The sequence below is a fragment of the Porites lutea genome, chromosome 13, assembly GCF_958299795.1.
Source record: "Porites lutea chromosome 13, jaPorLute2.1, whole genome shotgun sequence".
Classification (NCBI taxonomy): domain Eukaryota; kingdom Metazoa; phylum Cnidaria; class Anthozoa; order Scleractinia; family Poritidae; genus Porites; species Porites lutea.
This window is the reverse complement of record NC_133213.1, coordinates 2,472,158-2,487,610: the sequence shown is the minus strand read 5'-3', so window position 1 is coordinate 2,487,610 and position 15,453 is coordinate 2,472,158. Positions and strand designations below refer to the sequence as shown.

The 15,453-nt window shown below is 40.0% G+C and overlaps 3 protein-coding genes across 3 annotated transcripts; all 3 read left to right on the top strand.

Moving 5' to 3' along the window:
- The first annotated feature begins 75 nt into the window (after positions 1–75).
- Positions 76–10,717, top strand: LOC140922893 (uncharacterized). The gene is made up of 16 exons (XM_073372932.1): positions 76–300; positions 757–808; positions 1,187–1,271; positions 1,852–1,911; positions 1,998–2,053; positions 2,687–2,727; positions 3,620–3,680; positions 4,106–4,178; positions 4,295–4,332; positions 5,511–5,613; positions 6,093–6,200; positions 6,692–6,828; positions 7,501–7,561; positions 8,029–8,120; positions 8,637–8,806; positions 9,677–10,717. Exons 1-16 carry the CDS (start codon positions 192–194, stop codon positions 10,624–10,626), a joined length of 2,196 nt encoding a protein of 731 aa, XP_073229033.1. The 5' UTR covers positions 76–191; the 3' UTR covers positions 10,627–10,717.
- Positions 10,718–12,398: 1,681 nt separating this feature from the next.
- LOC140923575 (lactosylceramide 1,3-N-acetyl-beta-D-glucosaminyltransferase A-like) lies at positions 12,399–13,298 on the top strand. Its single transcript, XM_073373651.1, has one exon. It carries the CDS (start codon positions 12,399–12,401, stop codon positions 13,296–13,298), a length of 900 nt encoding a protein of 299 aa, XP_073229752.1.
- Positions 13,299–13,477: 179 nt separating this feature from the next.
- LOC140923574 (uncharacterized) lies at positions 13,478–14,593 on the top strand. The gene has a single exon (XM_073373650.1). The coding sequence runs from the start codon at positions 13,478–13,480 to the stop codon at positions 14,591–14,593; it is 1,116 nt and encodes a 371-aa protein (XP_073229751.1).
- Positions 14,594–15,453: the final 860 nt, after the last annotated feature.

The following is a 15,453-nucleotide window of genomic DNA, read 5'->3' as shown; positions in this document are numbered from 1 at the left end:
CCAAATATGACCATGTTGGCCTTATATGGTAGAATTGAGACTGGGCACCACAATTCGTGAAATGCCGCCATATTTGATTATTATTCTTTTTTAGTATTTCGACCTTCTTTCCCCTTAAAATGACGTGATATTTCTTATTATACTTGTGCCTGTTCTAACCGATCGTGGACAGAGCGTTGTCGCGATTCAACATGAGCTCTTTTACGGGAAAATTCCGGGAGTATCCTGCAATCTCTGCAGACAATTTTGAGAAAGAGAATCTTGATAGTGTGGCATTTTTTCTTTCTCATTGTCACAAAGGTATAAAGCTTATTCGTCTTTACTGCACTGCACTGGTTAAGATTTCCGCACATTTTACAGTTTGCGTGCCGCATCATTAGTAACCTTAAATGGGGGCCTGTACGGAAATCTTTACCCTTGGGGCACAGATTGTGTGAAACAAACAAACAAACAAGCAGAAATTGACAAACCTCGTGGGGAGACGTTATTGTCTACTACTTTAATTTGTTTCTTTTGTTTTGCATAATCTGTGTTCTTACATAAAGTATTTTTCACTCGCATGTCCTTATCTTCACTGCGATTGGTCACTACACAATCAACATTCCCGAAAATTTTCAGATGTTCATGGTTTTCTGATTTTGACAGTAAGATCTCACCAAATGTGACATTTATGTGGTTCTCTATTAACTTTGGAAAGTAGGGGAAAAGAAGAGGTGAAACTATGGCAAAGTTGTTTCTTGTTTGTATTTCACTCAGATCATATGTCTGGATTGGATTCTTCGGCTTTCCATGACAGACTGATGACAAGGTAAGAGAAATCTTGGTGGATGGTGATTTTCCATCTGCAAGGTGTAGATATTAGATATGGGAATAATGCGATGCAGGTTGTGGTTTTGGATAACTAGTTGTTTGATTAAAGCATTTTCCACTTTCCTGTGGAAGAAAATTAAATATGTTCCAATATCTTGCATCTTTAAAAAGTCATTGGATTTGTGCTCAGGCCAAAAATATTTGCTTTCTTTGTTCACCAAGGTAACTTACATACTGAAGATCCTCTAGGATCATAACCCATCAACATTTTAAAGTAAATTAAAAATGTAATTTAAATTTCTTTTAAAGTAACATCTCAAACTGTAAATAACAAAATACTTTATTTTAATGTTAAATATTCTTTTTCTCTCACCAGCAAAACTGTGTTTGTTTATTGTTCTGAAACAACCCAAAATCTGTTAATGTGCAACCCAGCATACAGTCACCTGAAGGATTATATTGTTAGTAAAATAATATTTCATCGTCCTTTCTTTCCCATGGAATGAGCATTATAATAAGCCTGAATAGTCAGGAGTCATGTCATGTCATGTCATAATATTGCAGTGACTGGATCAAAGTCAGTCAAATGACCGTCAGATTCCATTTCCATCATTGACAGACAATTTAGGCAGCCTTCTGTTTTTTAAGTTGTTTGGCAAACTTTGTTTCTTACATAGTAAACTTGTTTGTTTGGAGTAAGTCATTTGTATTTTTTATGACCAGACTGTCCTGTATACAGCACAAGTATATACATGTAGCACTGTTTATAGCGGAAAGTGCACTTAGCTTACCCAGCTAGTTTACAGGCACACCACTCAAATAATTCTCAAATAAATAATCCAAATAAAGCATAAAAGTTAACTGAGGGTTTGAACTCATGACGACCGGGAACAAATCCAGCAAGTGGCAGAGCAGCACACAAACCCAGGAATGCCGGATTGTGGGTCCTACATGCTGACCACTCAGCCAGTCTCTGCCTCCTTGTTTTATAATATTGGCTGAACAATAACAAAATATCATCCTTTTTTTCTCTAAATGTAGCGTAGTATACCTTTGGAGCAACAGACCATTATTCCACTCTTTGATGAGAAGACTGAAGAGGTGTGTTAAAACTTCTGGTCATTTTTTAATTCTGTTATGTATTATAATGTTTGATTTTTTTGTGTGTTTGATTATAATTTCCACAGCAAAATTCAATTTGTGTAACACTCCTACCTGCTGGTCATTGTGTTGGTTCCGTCATGTAAGTATTCTATAACAGTTATTACGTGTGACTGTAAATGTAACTCAGGGAAGGTTAAACATAAGCACTAAGGTAATGCTGGCCAGCAGTCTTCTTTGCTATTTGTATATGGGGTGGTCGTAGGGCGTCGCAAGGGCCATGCTCCCATTTAAGTCAAATCATTTTCCTCATGTTGCCCTTCCCCAGCAGTTGGTAAAGCCCCCCCCCCCCTCCCAGCCTTCCCATCACTCTCTCTGTGTACACTGTAAAAGTGCCTGATAGTTGACCTTCACTCTGTTGTTATGGTTACTGCCTTCTTGCATCTCCTTTAACTTGTTTGGGCATCTTATCCACATCTATCTATTTCTATTAGTGATTTGTCTCAAAGAACGTTGTAATAAATTCAAACCTTGGTTATCTGGATAATGATACCAATAATAGGTTGGCCGAAAAGCAGCGCATGTGTTAAAAGTGACAAACTGCATTTAACTGAATTATGATTGGCTTAGAGCTGTTTCCTTGCTAATTGCATAGTGCCTGACATGAATCTCTAATGCGTTAAAACGAGATGCAACTAGTGAGTTAAATTGCATGTTGAGGGAGGTACTGTTTAACTTTATTGTCTGGATTTGTCTTTGATTATGATGTCCATAGGTTCTTATTTGAAGGCCAACATGGGAGCGTCCTTTACACAGGTAAGAGAGGTTGAGAAAAAGAGTCTGCAGTTACTAGCTCTCTCTAGGACAGATACCATTGTTTGGATGATACTACATGTAGCTTTCCATCTAAGAAAGATTTCCGCCTTATAGAGAGTCGATTGCAACGGCTGAAGAACTACTGGGAATTGCGGTCGTTTCGCCCAAAAGGGGGCCGCTAGGACTTCAGACGATTCGCCCGAAGACATGCAACACCCTTCAACATGGTGAACCTTGGATTCACATGTGCAGTCATTGTCTTTCCATGCCTATTCCTTTTTCTCAGGCTTAAAGAACAACAAATACACATCGGGCGAATCGACTTAGTCTGGGCGAACTGCCATCTGGCAAAACGACCTGATACCGCTACTGGGATTAATACTTCATGTCCCCTTTAGGGAGTTGTCCACCATAAAGGCAGATAGAGACACCTGTAGGGACATAGAAAAACGACTTTTGAACGGCAGGGAGCTGCCGTTTTTGAGTTGTCCATTTGACGTCTGTTAGAAGAGAGTTAGTTGACTGTGCATGTGATAATAACTCATGAAGGGGAGAAGCATTAAGCTAACAGGATCAACTTCTTACGAACCGCGAAAAACAAACAAACAGAATCATCAGTTTTTGTGATGGAGGCAAATAAATGGTAGTTAGATAGATAGGAAATGTTGAAAGAGTCCTTGGAAAAATTAGACAAAGACATCATGAATTTACTCACGTACTCAGTAAACTTTGTACAGCCTTGTATCGAGTTTGTGTCAATCAACAAACTCGCGCCAGAACAAACGAAAAGAAGGCAACATTTGCATCGTTGGGTGTGAGTTATTCTACAGGTTATGGTTCAGGAAGAAGACGAGTTACTCAGCTCATATTCATTTGCTTTGGTTTTTAACAGGTGACTTTCGTTTAGCAAAAGGTGATGTGAAGAGGATATCCTTTTTTCATGTTAATGGCAGGTTTGTTCGTTACCTAAACCCCTTTTTTTGCCACTGAGATACGAAGCTGTGTAATACACCACGTTATCCCAAATGTTCATTGGTTTGGGATGCAAGTATGTCAAGTATTTATTCAAACGAAGATCATTTCTAATTTTATCGTATTAAATTTAACTACGGATTGGAAAAAGGTTTTGTCTCAGGTTATCTTGTAGTTGGTTTGAAAGTCAAGAACTTGCCTTTTAGTTTGGAGTTTCAGCCATGCACAGAATTGAATCCGGCATGAGTGACCGTTCGAGTGGTGACATATCACCTTAATTTTTGCCCCCTCGGTTATTTCACAAAATATGTTTCGGGATGATAAAAATGTTATTGTAGAACATTGTTTTTCTTATAAACATGCCTGAAACAATTTATTGAACTTTGATGTTTACTTTCAATTTCAGTATAAAGGATATCAAGAGCATCTACATTGACACAACATTTTGCCTGCCAAAGATGAAGTCACTTCCCAGTCGGGTTTGTATGTGTGTTTGCTTTATCACACACATTTAACTGAACGGGGCTTTGAAATTCCTAAGCTGATCACGGGTGACAGTTTATAAAGTTTATTTCCTTTTTTTGTGTGTCTCTAGGAACAAAGCCGAGATGCTATCATTGAACTGATAGATAGGTGAGTGAGCTGGCACTGTTTACAGACATTTCGCCACTAACCAAGTCGCCAGCAAGAACGGACGACTCGCTACCAACGAATGACTGAAATGATTGACACAGTTAAATACCTAGGATTGCGTTGCAGTTTCTCAGAAACATGATCCCCAAGAAACGGTTAAGAAAAAAATTTATGTTCTTGAAAGTTATGTATACTTGGGACTTTTTAAAACAGTGAAGCCTTCTATTCTTGGTGACGAGGTGACGGCGGCCATATCGCAGGCACTGATCCTTTAGTTCTCCATCTTGTACGGTCCTGAATATAGTTATTTCGGAAAGGATATTTCACTTTTGAGCCAGGGAATAAAGTAAACGGCACCTGAACTTTACTTGTCGAATTTAAGCAGAGTTAAGACCATTATTGTTTTGGCTCAAACCTATATTTATTTGTATTTTTAATCATGACCCCAAATCGAGCCAAAAAGAACATTGCCCAGACCCTATTTCTCTGATTTTAATAAGTTGAACCTCGCTCGATTTGACATTTAAGCTCAACACTTTATATCTTGTCTCTGTTTTATTTACGCGAGAAAAATTTAGGTGCGTGTACACGCACGTAAAAATTACGCGACAGTGGAAATCCACCCTTAGGAATAAAAATATCTTGGTTGTTGAAAAAATATGTATACAGAATTGGTGCACATTTTGTACTTCATACTAAAGAGCATGCACCAAAAAAGTGGATTATTTCGGTCCCTTCCTTACTACTATGCTACTGTACAAGACTAGTACCAAGTGAAGTAGCTATTTATGTGATTTCCAGACTTGTGGTGGATTGGGGTGCTCAAGGGGACATGGGATGGGACATGACGTCACTGATTTTCCGCGCTTCCCTTCCGATGTGTTCCCGTGCGATTCTCCCGCACTGAAAATCAAAGTCTTTTCGGTACAAACTCAAGCAGTGAAATTGAAGTAAACTGCACAAAAAATTCGATCACTTCAAGAATAGTTTGCGCGTGAACAAGAAAACCATTTTGGGTGAATATTCTTCGTTCTTTAAGCAAAGTACATGGAACTATCTTCACCTCGACCGAATAAAATTGTGTCAAAACGACCTGTAACCAAATAAATAACGACAGAGTACAAGTCTGCCTCTGTACCTGGGGAGTTTGTCAAATATACCTGTAAACCTCTTCATAGGTGGTTTTCACGTGGTCCAGAACATGTCGTGAGCTTACTATGCAAAGGAATGTACGGATATGAGTATCTACTCAAAGAGGTAGCCATGAAGTATAAAATGAAGGTTAGTTTCTTACAGAGCTTCTACCTTCTTTAAGTCCCACTTGTTGCCTGGCTAGTACGGTAAAAAAAATACTAACACAGACGTTTTTTGGTTGAAGGTGTCAACTTCATTACGGGTGACGCACCGGTCAGCTATTGGCCAATTTTTTTCCTTTGTCCCTAAGAACGTCTGCGTGGGAGGCTATGTCACTACGGGTTCGTCACGCAATCATTCCTCTCCCTAGGAACGCGTGACGAACCCCTAATAACGTTTGCGTGGGAGGCTACTAGTGACAGTCCCAGAAGTCTTTGCAAAAGTCAACTCGGTCCAATTTCCGTTAGACTGTTAGCAGACTCCTTCTAGTTGTCCCAATAGTTACCGAAGTAGCGCGCGTAACATACCCGCGAGAGGCGAATGGGGTGACGCGCGTAACACACCCCTCGTTGTTTTGCGGACGTGCTCGCTGGGTTAACAACTTGACGGATTTCAATTATCTCTAGATCCATGTAAGTGCCGAAAGATTGGCCATGTACAGGTACCTTCCAGACATGACTCCTTACTTCACAACTGAAGGCCGATCCACTAGGATTCACGCCTGCAGTTGGAAGGTTGGTAGTTTCTGTTAATAGTTATACACATGTTTATCAGTATGTCATGAAAGTTGGGTTCTGGTCATGTTCACGTAGCGTGCGATCTTGCTCTCGCTATATGTAATCTCTGTGTGTCTTTCGTGTAAGGTAAAAATATTTACGGAATTTTATTGTGTAGCGAGGAAAAGGCCAGTCAAGCGTGAGGAATCAAAACTGCGAACAGCTTTGAGGTTTGCTCGCTTTCTAAGAACTGAATTGTTATTGGTCAGTACACATCAGTACACATTTCAAATCAAAGTGTTCACGTTTTTTTCCCTTCTCCCCCACTCCCATCCCCCCACGAGATATCTCTTGTGTCCCGTTCGGGCTTCTCCCTTTTTCTTTTCTTTGTTTCTTTTTCATCATTTTTTTGTATCATGTATGTATGTTGCATTTAGTTTAATCATGCCCAGTAACGTATGTAATAACAAATATGGAAGAACACATGTTGTGTACTTTAATTTTTGTAGTCTAAGCGACAATGTGAATCAGATCTCCCCTGTGGAGTAACAACTCAGCCTTCCCTTAAGATGAAAGTGCTACGAATAAAGCCAACAACCATGTGGATTGCACGTGACAAAGGACCGATGCCAGCTGACTTCAGAAGGTGAAATTGAAAATTCTACGCAGAGCATTGCAAACTTGATCCAGTTTCCGTGCAACCTACAATTTGCCAAGGAAGTTAGCGTCACGGAGTTTTGTGTTACTTTTCGCGCGTGACATTTTTTGACCTTAGATGTAGCCGATCACGTTTCGAACACGTGATCATGTGACACTTTGAACGGAGTAGTTTTTCGATTTAGAGAATTGTAATTTTGTTGAAGGCACGTGTATCGGTTTAGAAGCCCGTTACTTTTGTGGAACCCTATCGTTTTTGGCAAGTGTATCGGAATAGAAGCCCGTTACTGTAGAGATCTATTGGTTTCGAATAAAATCTATCATAGTTAGCGATGGCTTGCACTTGCAAATTTAGAATTGCCGGTGACCAGGGACCTTAAGATACACCGTTCGTGTCAGCCTGTAGGTACCAATATGGGAACGTGTTTCCCACGTATTTATATTAAAAGGGGATAATGTTTACCCATCAAATGTAGTATTTGGATGAACCCTTTACCCGGTCTTGTCGTTTCTTCTGGGAAACAAGCAATCTACCTTTATTTGCGGCTATCGGTGCGGGTCGGAATTTTAGTTACCCGTACGTGCACACGAAAACCGTCTTTAATACCCTCCACCCTGCTGTAACTTCTATGTTTGAAGAGTTATTGCTTTGTCCCTACAGATATGACAAGGGCAAAAGACTTTGGAGGGTAGTTCATTCGATGCATGCTTCAATGGAAGAGGTATACGCTTTTGTACCTGCCTATTTTTTTCTCCGTCCTTCGTTTTATCAGAACTAATAAACATGAACCGACATGGGCAAACACATGTTTTTGTATCATGCAATAGATCTCTTGCGCGATATTCCTCAGCACCTGAAAGACCTCATTTTCCTTTTCCAAAGAAAGAAAACGTTATTTGCAGTCAGAACAATCCCCGAAAGTAACCTGAATATAAATTTTATCATTAACTATAGTTTAATTATGCTGTTAGTTCTTCTCCACTTGTCTCTCTCTTTTTTTATTAAACGAATTGTTTTAGGCGCTAACTCGAAAACCTCACGGTTCCTTTAGCCTCTAGGCTCCAAATAATTAATTACCATTCCCTGTTATCCCATTGTAAATTTGTAATGTATATAACATTTTTCTCGTAATAATTCCAAGTGTGAGTCAATAAAAGATTATTGAAAGATATTGTGTATTTTTCCTAGATCCAGGATCTAGTAAGTTACCTTAAACCCTACCATGTTTATCCCAATGTACCGCCTGCGGGACTGGAAACATTGGGGGACGCCTTTGAAAGGTACAGTACCCTGGCAAATGACCTGGGTTTAAAACCTTAGCAATTCCAAGGGGAACGAGCAAAACTTGCTCTTTTTTAATTTAGAGCTTGAGGGTGACTCTTGAGGTAAAGGTAAAGTGTAAAGAGTCCTTATTTTACGTTGGTAGCTCGAAATAGTCATCTGACTAACAAACCTGAGGTCAATGGTTCGCACAAAAACATGTTCTTCGTGCGACGAGGGATGAGAAGAAAGAAAAATCTGTTTCTCAAAGAGCAATCATTATCAAACTTACCCAACTAAACTAGGTGTCGCTCTGGCGATGAACTGCAGAGGGACCAGTGGCTGGTGGAGCAATTTACTAGGTGTTTCATGCGTTCTGCTAGGATCAGGAAATTCAAAAGTGACCATGGAGTTTTTCTGCACTTTTTCATTTTCCCTTTTTGCTTTCCCATATACTAAAAAACAGGTAACATAGCCTCAAACGTCAACCAGATTTGTAGATTCATGCAAGATCGCCATCTTTTGATATTCAACAGACTCAGGGGACTCACTCGCCTTCATGAGTGCGACTCTTGCAACCAAGATGAATCAGGCGAAGAACGCTTTCATGAAAAGGCTGCTTGTCACGACACCGAGGAAAAGAGAAAACGCGAAAAAGGGCCAATAAAACTGTGGCAGGTCACTACACAAGTCTCTGACGAGAGAGGTAAGTGATTTTCCAAATGAGAAAACTGGCGAGAAAACCAGGAATGCCTCTGGGGATTTTGTTATCTTCGATCTTCTGATTCGAATTGAGGTTTAGAACCCGAGGATAACAAGGAAGGACTCAAGAACTTCAACTAACCTCGTTCCCAGGGGACCAAAAGACTTAAAACCTCAGAAACGAGGTTGGACTTAAACTTCCGGTCCTTTATACCAAGACTTTCTGTCGTGTCGGATTTAGAATAAGGAAGATTTTCTTTGGTACAGATTCTACAGAATCCGGTAACATTCTTTAATGGTGTAAGGTTTCACGTTAATTGCCTTCGACAACAAGAGAACGCAACCTGATACTGTCTTAACTTCAATGTTGAATCTCGATGCCTGGTGGCCTCTCCCAAAAAATATTTTCAGAGGCAGCTTCGATCAAGTTCCACTATCGCCTTGGAACGAGTTTTTAAACGAGTCGATGCACACTTATCTTTAGCTGGGGATCGAGTCAGTGTCGTTTTGCGAACGTTTACTGGCCCTAACGCCCCAGGTTAAGTTTTAGGTATCTCTACAGTGTTGATTTCTGTTACGTTGTTTAGAAAATTTGGGGATGCTAGAGGAAATAGACATAATATTTAGACAGTTGATATTTCTATTCCATCAACACCAAGTGGAATGCATTTCATAATCTAAGGTTATTCCCAATCCTGAACCAAAGATGAGGACAAACAACTGTCCACAGCTGCCATTGGGCTGTGCTCTTTCGTGCGGTATATAGTTATGTAGTGGGTGCCCTGTGCCACATTTTTTTGTTACTAGTATTTTCCTCTGAATAATAAACATAATAATCATAATCATACAAATATCCTTTCTTTTCACTTTACAGTTCTTGCACAATGCAAAGAACTTGGAATTGACGAGGATGAGAACATTGCGCCAGTTCGAAAAAGGCGTAAAGGCAAAGCAACCAACGTGATTTTAGAGGAGAAGGCATCCACAGCGTTACGACAAACAGCAGAGTCGGTGTGCAGTAGAGATTGTACAGAATCGCCAGATGTTTGCAGTAGTATGCCGGTGAGGTCAAGGAATAATCTGGCTATGATGAAGGGTGATCAAATTGACAGCAGGAAGTTCCGGGACGGTGTGACTGAAAGAAGTCCTATTTTTCGTGACACAACTACGGGATACCTTGAGTCCAGCAACAAGTGTGACACAGTGCCACTCCCTCTGTTGCGTGACAACTCCAAAGACCGTTGTGATAACGACGGGGATAGCCAAAAACAACGTACAAAGTTGGATGAGGCGGCATTAAACAAGTGTAGAACTGTGATGAGGGAAGATGATCAGGGCAACATCATACAAGTTATGATTAGAGAAGAATGGAAATTTGCTCCCCAGTCAAAAGCTAAAGCACCTGACTCAGAATGCTTCAGGAACGAGGTTGAACGCGCTATGGAAGGAAAGAATGGTGGTCTCTTTGAAAATAATGATGATAATTCTACTGATCTAAATGCAAGTCTGCCGAGAACAGAACTTCGTAAAAAATCTAATCCGGACAGCGTTGATGAAATACCAAAACAGACAATAAGTGTCTTACCGGACAGTTTTATTATTGACAAAAATACCGCAGCAAAGGAATTCGTTCCGCAGGGTGCAGGTTCGGAGAAACCTTACATCCATGGAGGGATAGGTGGGGAGTTAAATGGAAGTTTGATTGATTTTGATGTGCCTCCCTCCCCCGGGCATGTTCCGCCACACTCTGATAGGCTATTTTCGATTCACAAGTCGATTCACAATGATGAAGCTCAGTCTATCACTAAATCATTGAAATTTTGACGATAATGTACTTTATTTAGCGTAGGACACGTCAGAATGAGCAACAGGACAATGAATGACTATCGCGAAGAAAGCATGTAAAGTAATCGAGATTTATTAACCCTCTCAATAGAGTACTAAAGTGTGACGTCATAATAATGAAATTTCTGAAATTATGGGATTTGTCAGGATATTCTGAAAGAACAATGTCCAAGAGGCCTACTTGCCAAAAATGAGCATTTGGGGGCAAATTGTCTCTGAGATCGTAGCCCAGTTATGCTTACAAAACTCCATACAAACCCTTCTAAATTTTTTTTGGGTTGACCCAAAAAAAATTTAGAAGGGTTTGTATGGAGTTTTCTGAGTATAACTGGGCTACGATCTCAGAGACAATTTGCCCCCAAATGCTCATTTTTGGCAAGTAGGCCTCTTGGACATTGTTCTTTCAGAATATCCTGACAAATCCCATAATTTCAGAAATTTCATTATTATGACGTCATCACTTTAGTACTCTATAGGCTGTTCACAGTCACCTATTTTTCCGTAAGATCCTCGAGATCGAGCACTTTGCGTTCCGGGCGCCCATCTTGGATGAGTGTCAAATCTACTTAGGAGATGGGGATGTGTGAACAGTCTACCCACTCAAGCGCCTACCACGCTACCTGGTTTGAATTTCTTTCGGCTTTTATGGGATTGATTATATAAAAGGTGCTGGCATTGAATCACGATACACGTAAAATATATTTGATAAAGTTTGAGGTATTTATTGAATTACGTAATTGTATTTATTGCAAAATGATTGAATATTTAATGTCTCGAATTAGTGAACATTTTTTGGAAATTCGAAGTTATACTTAGCAAAAAGAGCAATTAAAGAGTGAGCGAAAGTGGCAGTTTGATTACTTGTTTAATGCAGCACAATTAGAATCAGTGACCATCACAGGCATTTGAAACCGCTGCAGGACATTCAGCTATACACAAGCAAGTAGCCTGCGTAGCAAGCATTTCCGTGCGGTTTCGGAGCAAAGAACGAGGAACGAGAGTCAAAGAGCACGCGAAAAATGGGGCGAGTAAAAGAGCGGGGGGGGGGGGGGGGGTTGGCCTTCCTTCCCCTCCACCTCCTCCCTTTCATTTTTTGGCTGTCGTTCCATTCTTAGTACAGCCAAAACTGAAAATCCTGTTCCATGTCTTTCCTTGGTCTTTCTGTGCTCCGAAACCACACGGAAACACTTGCTACGTAGGCTAACAAGACAGTAACAACTTGTATAATCCTCAGTGAAAACTTTGCAGAAATCACTAGTTTGGTGAAGCTGTCTTCCGTACCCGACTGCTAGTCTAGAGGAACGTTGACTCTAATTTATAACATTTATGACACTGTGCCAGTTTTATGTGCATAATTACACATCTCTCTGACAACAGGAGCCCACTGACCCGCAATGCAAATTTCTGCTCGCAAAGGCACTTAAACAAGCACATCAACCGACAGATTTCGAAAGATATATCTATTTCCGTTCCCATGGAAAATGCCCGTCACGACAAAACGAATGTCGCAAAAAAATTACGTCGTCGAACAAATGCGAACTACGGTTTCGAGCTAACTCCGACAGACTCGAATTACTTACACTGAACAGTGTTTCAAATGAAACCGTATAACCAAAACAAATGCAACGTCAGGAATTTAGCTGAAAAGGCTAAGTCTCTTAATTGTATTAAATATGAGGTGCCAGATCAGAAAGGTGCTGATATGTTGTTCGAGTACAGTTTGCACCATTTTTCTTGTTTTGTTCTATATCATGCGCTTACAGACCTCTTATTGGAGTTTAAAATCATCATGGAATTTCAACGAGACACGTGTATCAGTAAAGGTGGAAAGAGTTCCTTTGCTTTTATGGAAGTCACGCGAACGCAAAACAGTGCTTGTTACAAACAGAACTTGCGATCAATATTACCATCTCCTTGTTCTTGTCAGTTCCGCGCCAGCTCATTTGGATCGAAGAGAAAACATACGAAAAACATGGGCGTTCGATGAGCTCAATCGACGTCTTTGGAAAACCGTTTTTATTGTGGGACAAACTAAACTAAAAGCCCTGTCGCAGTTATTGCTGAAGGAGGAAAAAGACTTCGAGGACCTAGTGCGTGGAGATTACAATGATCACTACGATAATTTAACGTTTAAGATACAAACAGGATTCGAATGGGCAGTCAACTACTGCGAGTTTTCTTTTCTTTTAAAAGTGGACGACGATTGTTTTGTTCACCCCTTGCGACTGGTGTCGTATTTCAATAGGCCTACAACGCCCAGCAAAGGCCTCTACACAGGCAACCTTATGCACAAACTGAAACCTTTGAGACACAAGGGGGGGAAATGGTCTGTTACATACGAACAATACGAGGATTATTACTACCCTGATTTTTGCTCAGGATTTGGGTTTGTTTTATCTCACGACGTAGTAGCTCTGTTCGTCGAGGTTCTAGACCTGATACCAGTCTTCAGAATAGACGATGTTTACGTGGGTCTACTTGCAAAAGAAACTGGGATAATTGCCACGCATTCAACAGGTTTCGAACCGAGTGTTTCGAGTCCTAATGAATTATGCATTCCCTTGTCTAGTACACTCGTGAGGCACGGCACACTTGGAGAATGTCTGGAAGAGATTTTTAAACGTTCCATTATAAAAGCTGAGCAAGCATGATGGGGTTTGAATGGTGCGAAATGAAATGTCTGACGATAGAGGTCTTGGAAATTAGTTTTGGTCTTCAATGAAGCGGAATAAATGTTGCAAACTTAATTGACGTAAATTTGGCCACAAAAACGCAGCGTTTTCTAGATCTGACGTGATCCACCCTTAATCAACAACGCGGAAACTTGAACATGAAGCTATTAGAACGATATTCTACGTTTTTTGTTGTTTTACTGTTTATTATTGGAGCAACCGTTTACAAGGAGTACTTACAAGCAAAACGACCTCAAAATACCATACATATGTCAAAAACGATTGGAAGGTACGAGCACCCATTCAATTCCTCAATAAAAGGGCAAAAGGAATTCCGTGTTGATGAAAACATACTCGAACTTTTTAAACGATTATCTTATGAACTTGAAGCTGGCGCAACGGTAAATGCCATCTCTGAAGCATCATATATGAGACATCTACAGCCGGTTACTGCTATTTCAAGCAACCACTTTATAGAACTAATGGCTCGGATAGATGTCATGGAGAAATTTTTGCCCCAAAACATCAAAATCATAGTTTACGATTTAGGACTCAAGAGACACGAGGTTGAAGAACTACGAAACATTCCAAATGTAGCTTATAGAGTCTTTGACTTCTCCGTTTTTCCAACATTTGTTTTAAATTTACATAACTACTCGTGGAAACCACTAATCATTCAAAGAATTCTCTCTGAATTTGGCGGAGTTCTATGGATGGATACTTCGGTAGTGTTTCAAGACAGCTACGATAAAATTGTCCACTATATGGTCGAGAAGAATTCCAGTTTTCTGTACTATTTCAAACGAGCTGGACATACTATTTTATCAGGGACAGATCCACGTATGTTAGAGTTCTTGCCGATGAAGGGAACCAGCGAAATGAGCAAATATATGCCACAAGCCGGGGCCATACTAATATACAATACAAGACTGGTGCGTGATAATATTATGAAATGGGTTCTCGCTTGTAGCCTTATAGAACACTGCATCGCTCCCTCGGGACCTGCCCGCCATTGTGATAACTTCCCTCCGGATAAATTCGGCGGCTGTCACTTGTACGATCAATCTTTATTCGCAATAACCGTCTCGAACGCTTACGACTCACACGAAGAAAAATACACTTTGTCGGAAGAAATGTCGGGGTTTGCTTATCCCTGGAGAGTAAGGAACGACAATATATTGTTAAGCAAAGAGTTTGTAATAGTATACATCGTTTGGGCAATAATAGTCATCCTCATAAGGTCAATTATATGGAAACTAAAATGCTTTGTTTAACGAGGGGCTCGGTTTGAGAGCAGAAAAATTACACCTTGCGTTGGTCGGAAAAATTATTAGCACAGCTTCAGGTTTATCTTTGCTTGTGTTGTGGAGTAGGCTTACCGCTTATGAATTAGTCAGTTTGTAAATGCGATTATTGTGCTCTCTTTTGACGTCTTCAGTCTTTGGTCGATTACTTTGGAAACCGATTTTACCAACTCAGAGTGATTTTACTTGAACCGTGAGATAGGTACTAGAATTCTACACACTATTATGCACTAATTCTATTGTCTTCTTTTGTTAACCTCTCTCGCTATTTTGTACCATTTCTTAGTATCTCTTTCACATTTCAAGTTTTAAAAATCACTCTAACTTTTCAACCGAAATAACAAACAAAATACTTAGTTCAATATTTTTGTGGAGCACTTTTAATTTATTTTAATCAGTACGGTTCTGCAATGAAGCCAGTCGGCAACAAAGAATACGCTAAACCTGTGGCACGCACTCGTTGCCAGTCCCTTCTGATACAGATATGACTGCAACAAGCTGTAGAGCCTGTAGTATGGAGATTGCTGTATACCGCCCCTCATATTTCCCATAATGTACCTTATTTGCCCCCCCCCCCCACCACCAAATTTTGTCTTTCAATTTCTATTGGGACGGCTGTAATACCCAGGAGAAACGAAAAACAAAAGTTACGCAAAATTTTGGGGGAAAATAAGGTGCATTATGGAAAATGTGGAAGTGGCTTTTGCGCTTTCTGCTTGATAAAATTTACTCTCGATTTTCTTGCATGTTTATTAATCCTCTATGATTTTGTATCAAATAATATTTGAAATATCTACTCATATTTAGTTATTAGCTAAATAATAAAACCA

Bases quoted from the DNA above. Each gene is read 5' to 3' on its own strand.
- LOC140922893 (XM_073372932.1), top strand. From the start codon at position 192: ATGAGCTCTTTTACGGGAAAATTCCGGGAGTATCCTGCAATCTCTGCA. The intron at 4,333-5,510 runs GTGAGTGAGCTG...ACCTCTTCATAG, and splicing joins ATCATTGAACTGATAGATAG to GTGGTTTTCACGTGGTCCAG. The intron at 6,829-7,500 runs GTGAAATTGAAA...TTGTCCCTACAG, and splicing joins ATGCCAGCTGACTTCAGAAG to ATATGACAAGGGCAAAAGAC.
- LOC140923575 (XM_073373651.1), top strand. From the start codon at position 12,399: ATGCGCTTACAGACCTCTTATTGGAGTTTAAAATCATCATGGAATTTC.
- LOC140923574 (XM_073373650.1), top strand. From the start codon at position 13,478: ATGAAGCTATTAGAACGATATTCTACGTTTTTTGTTGTTTTACTGTTT.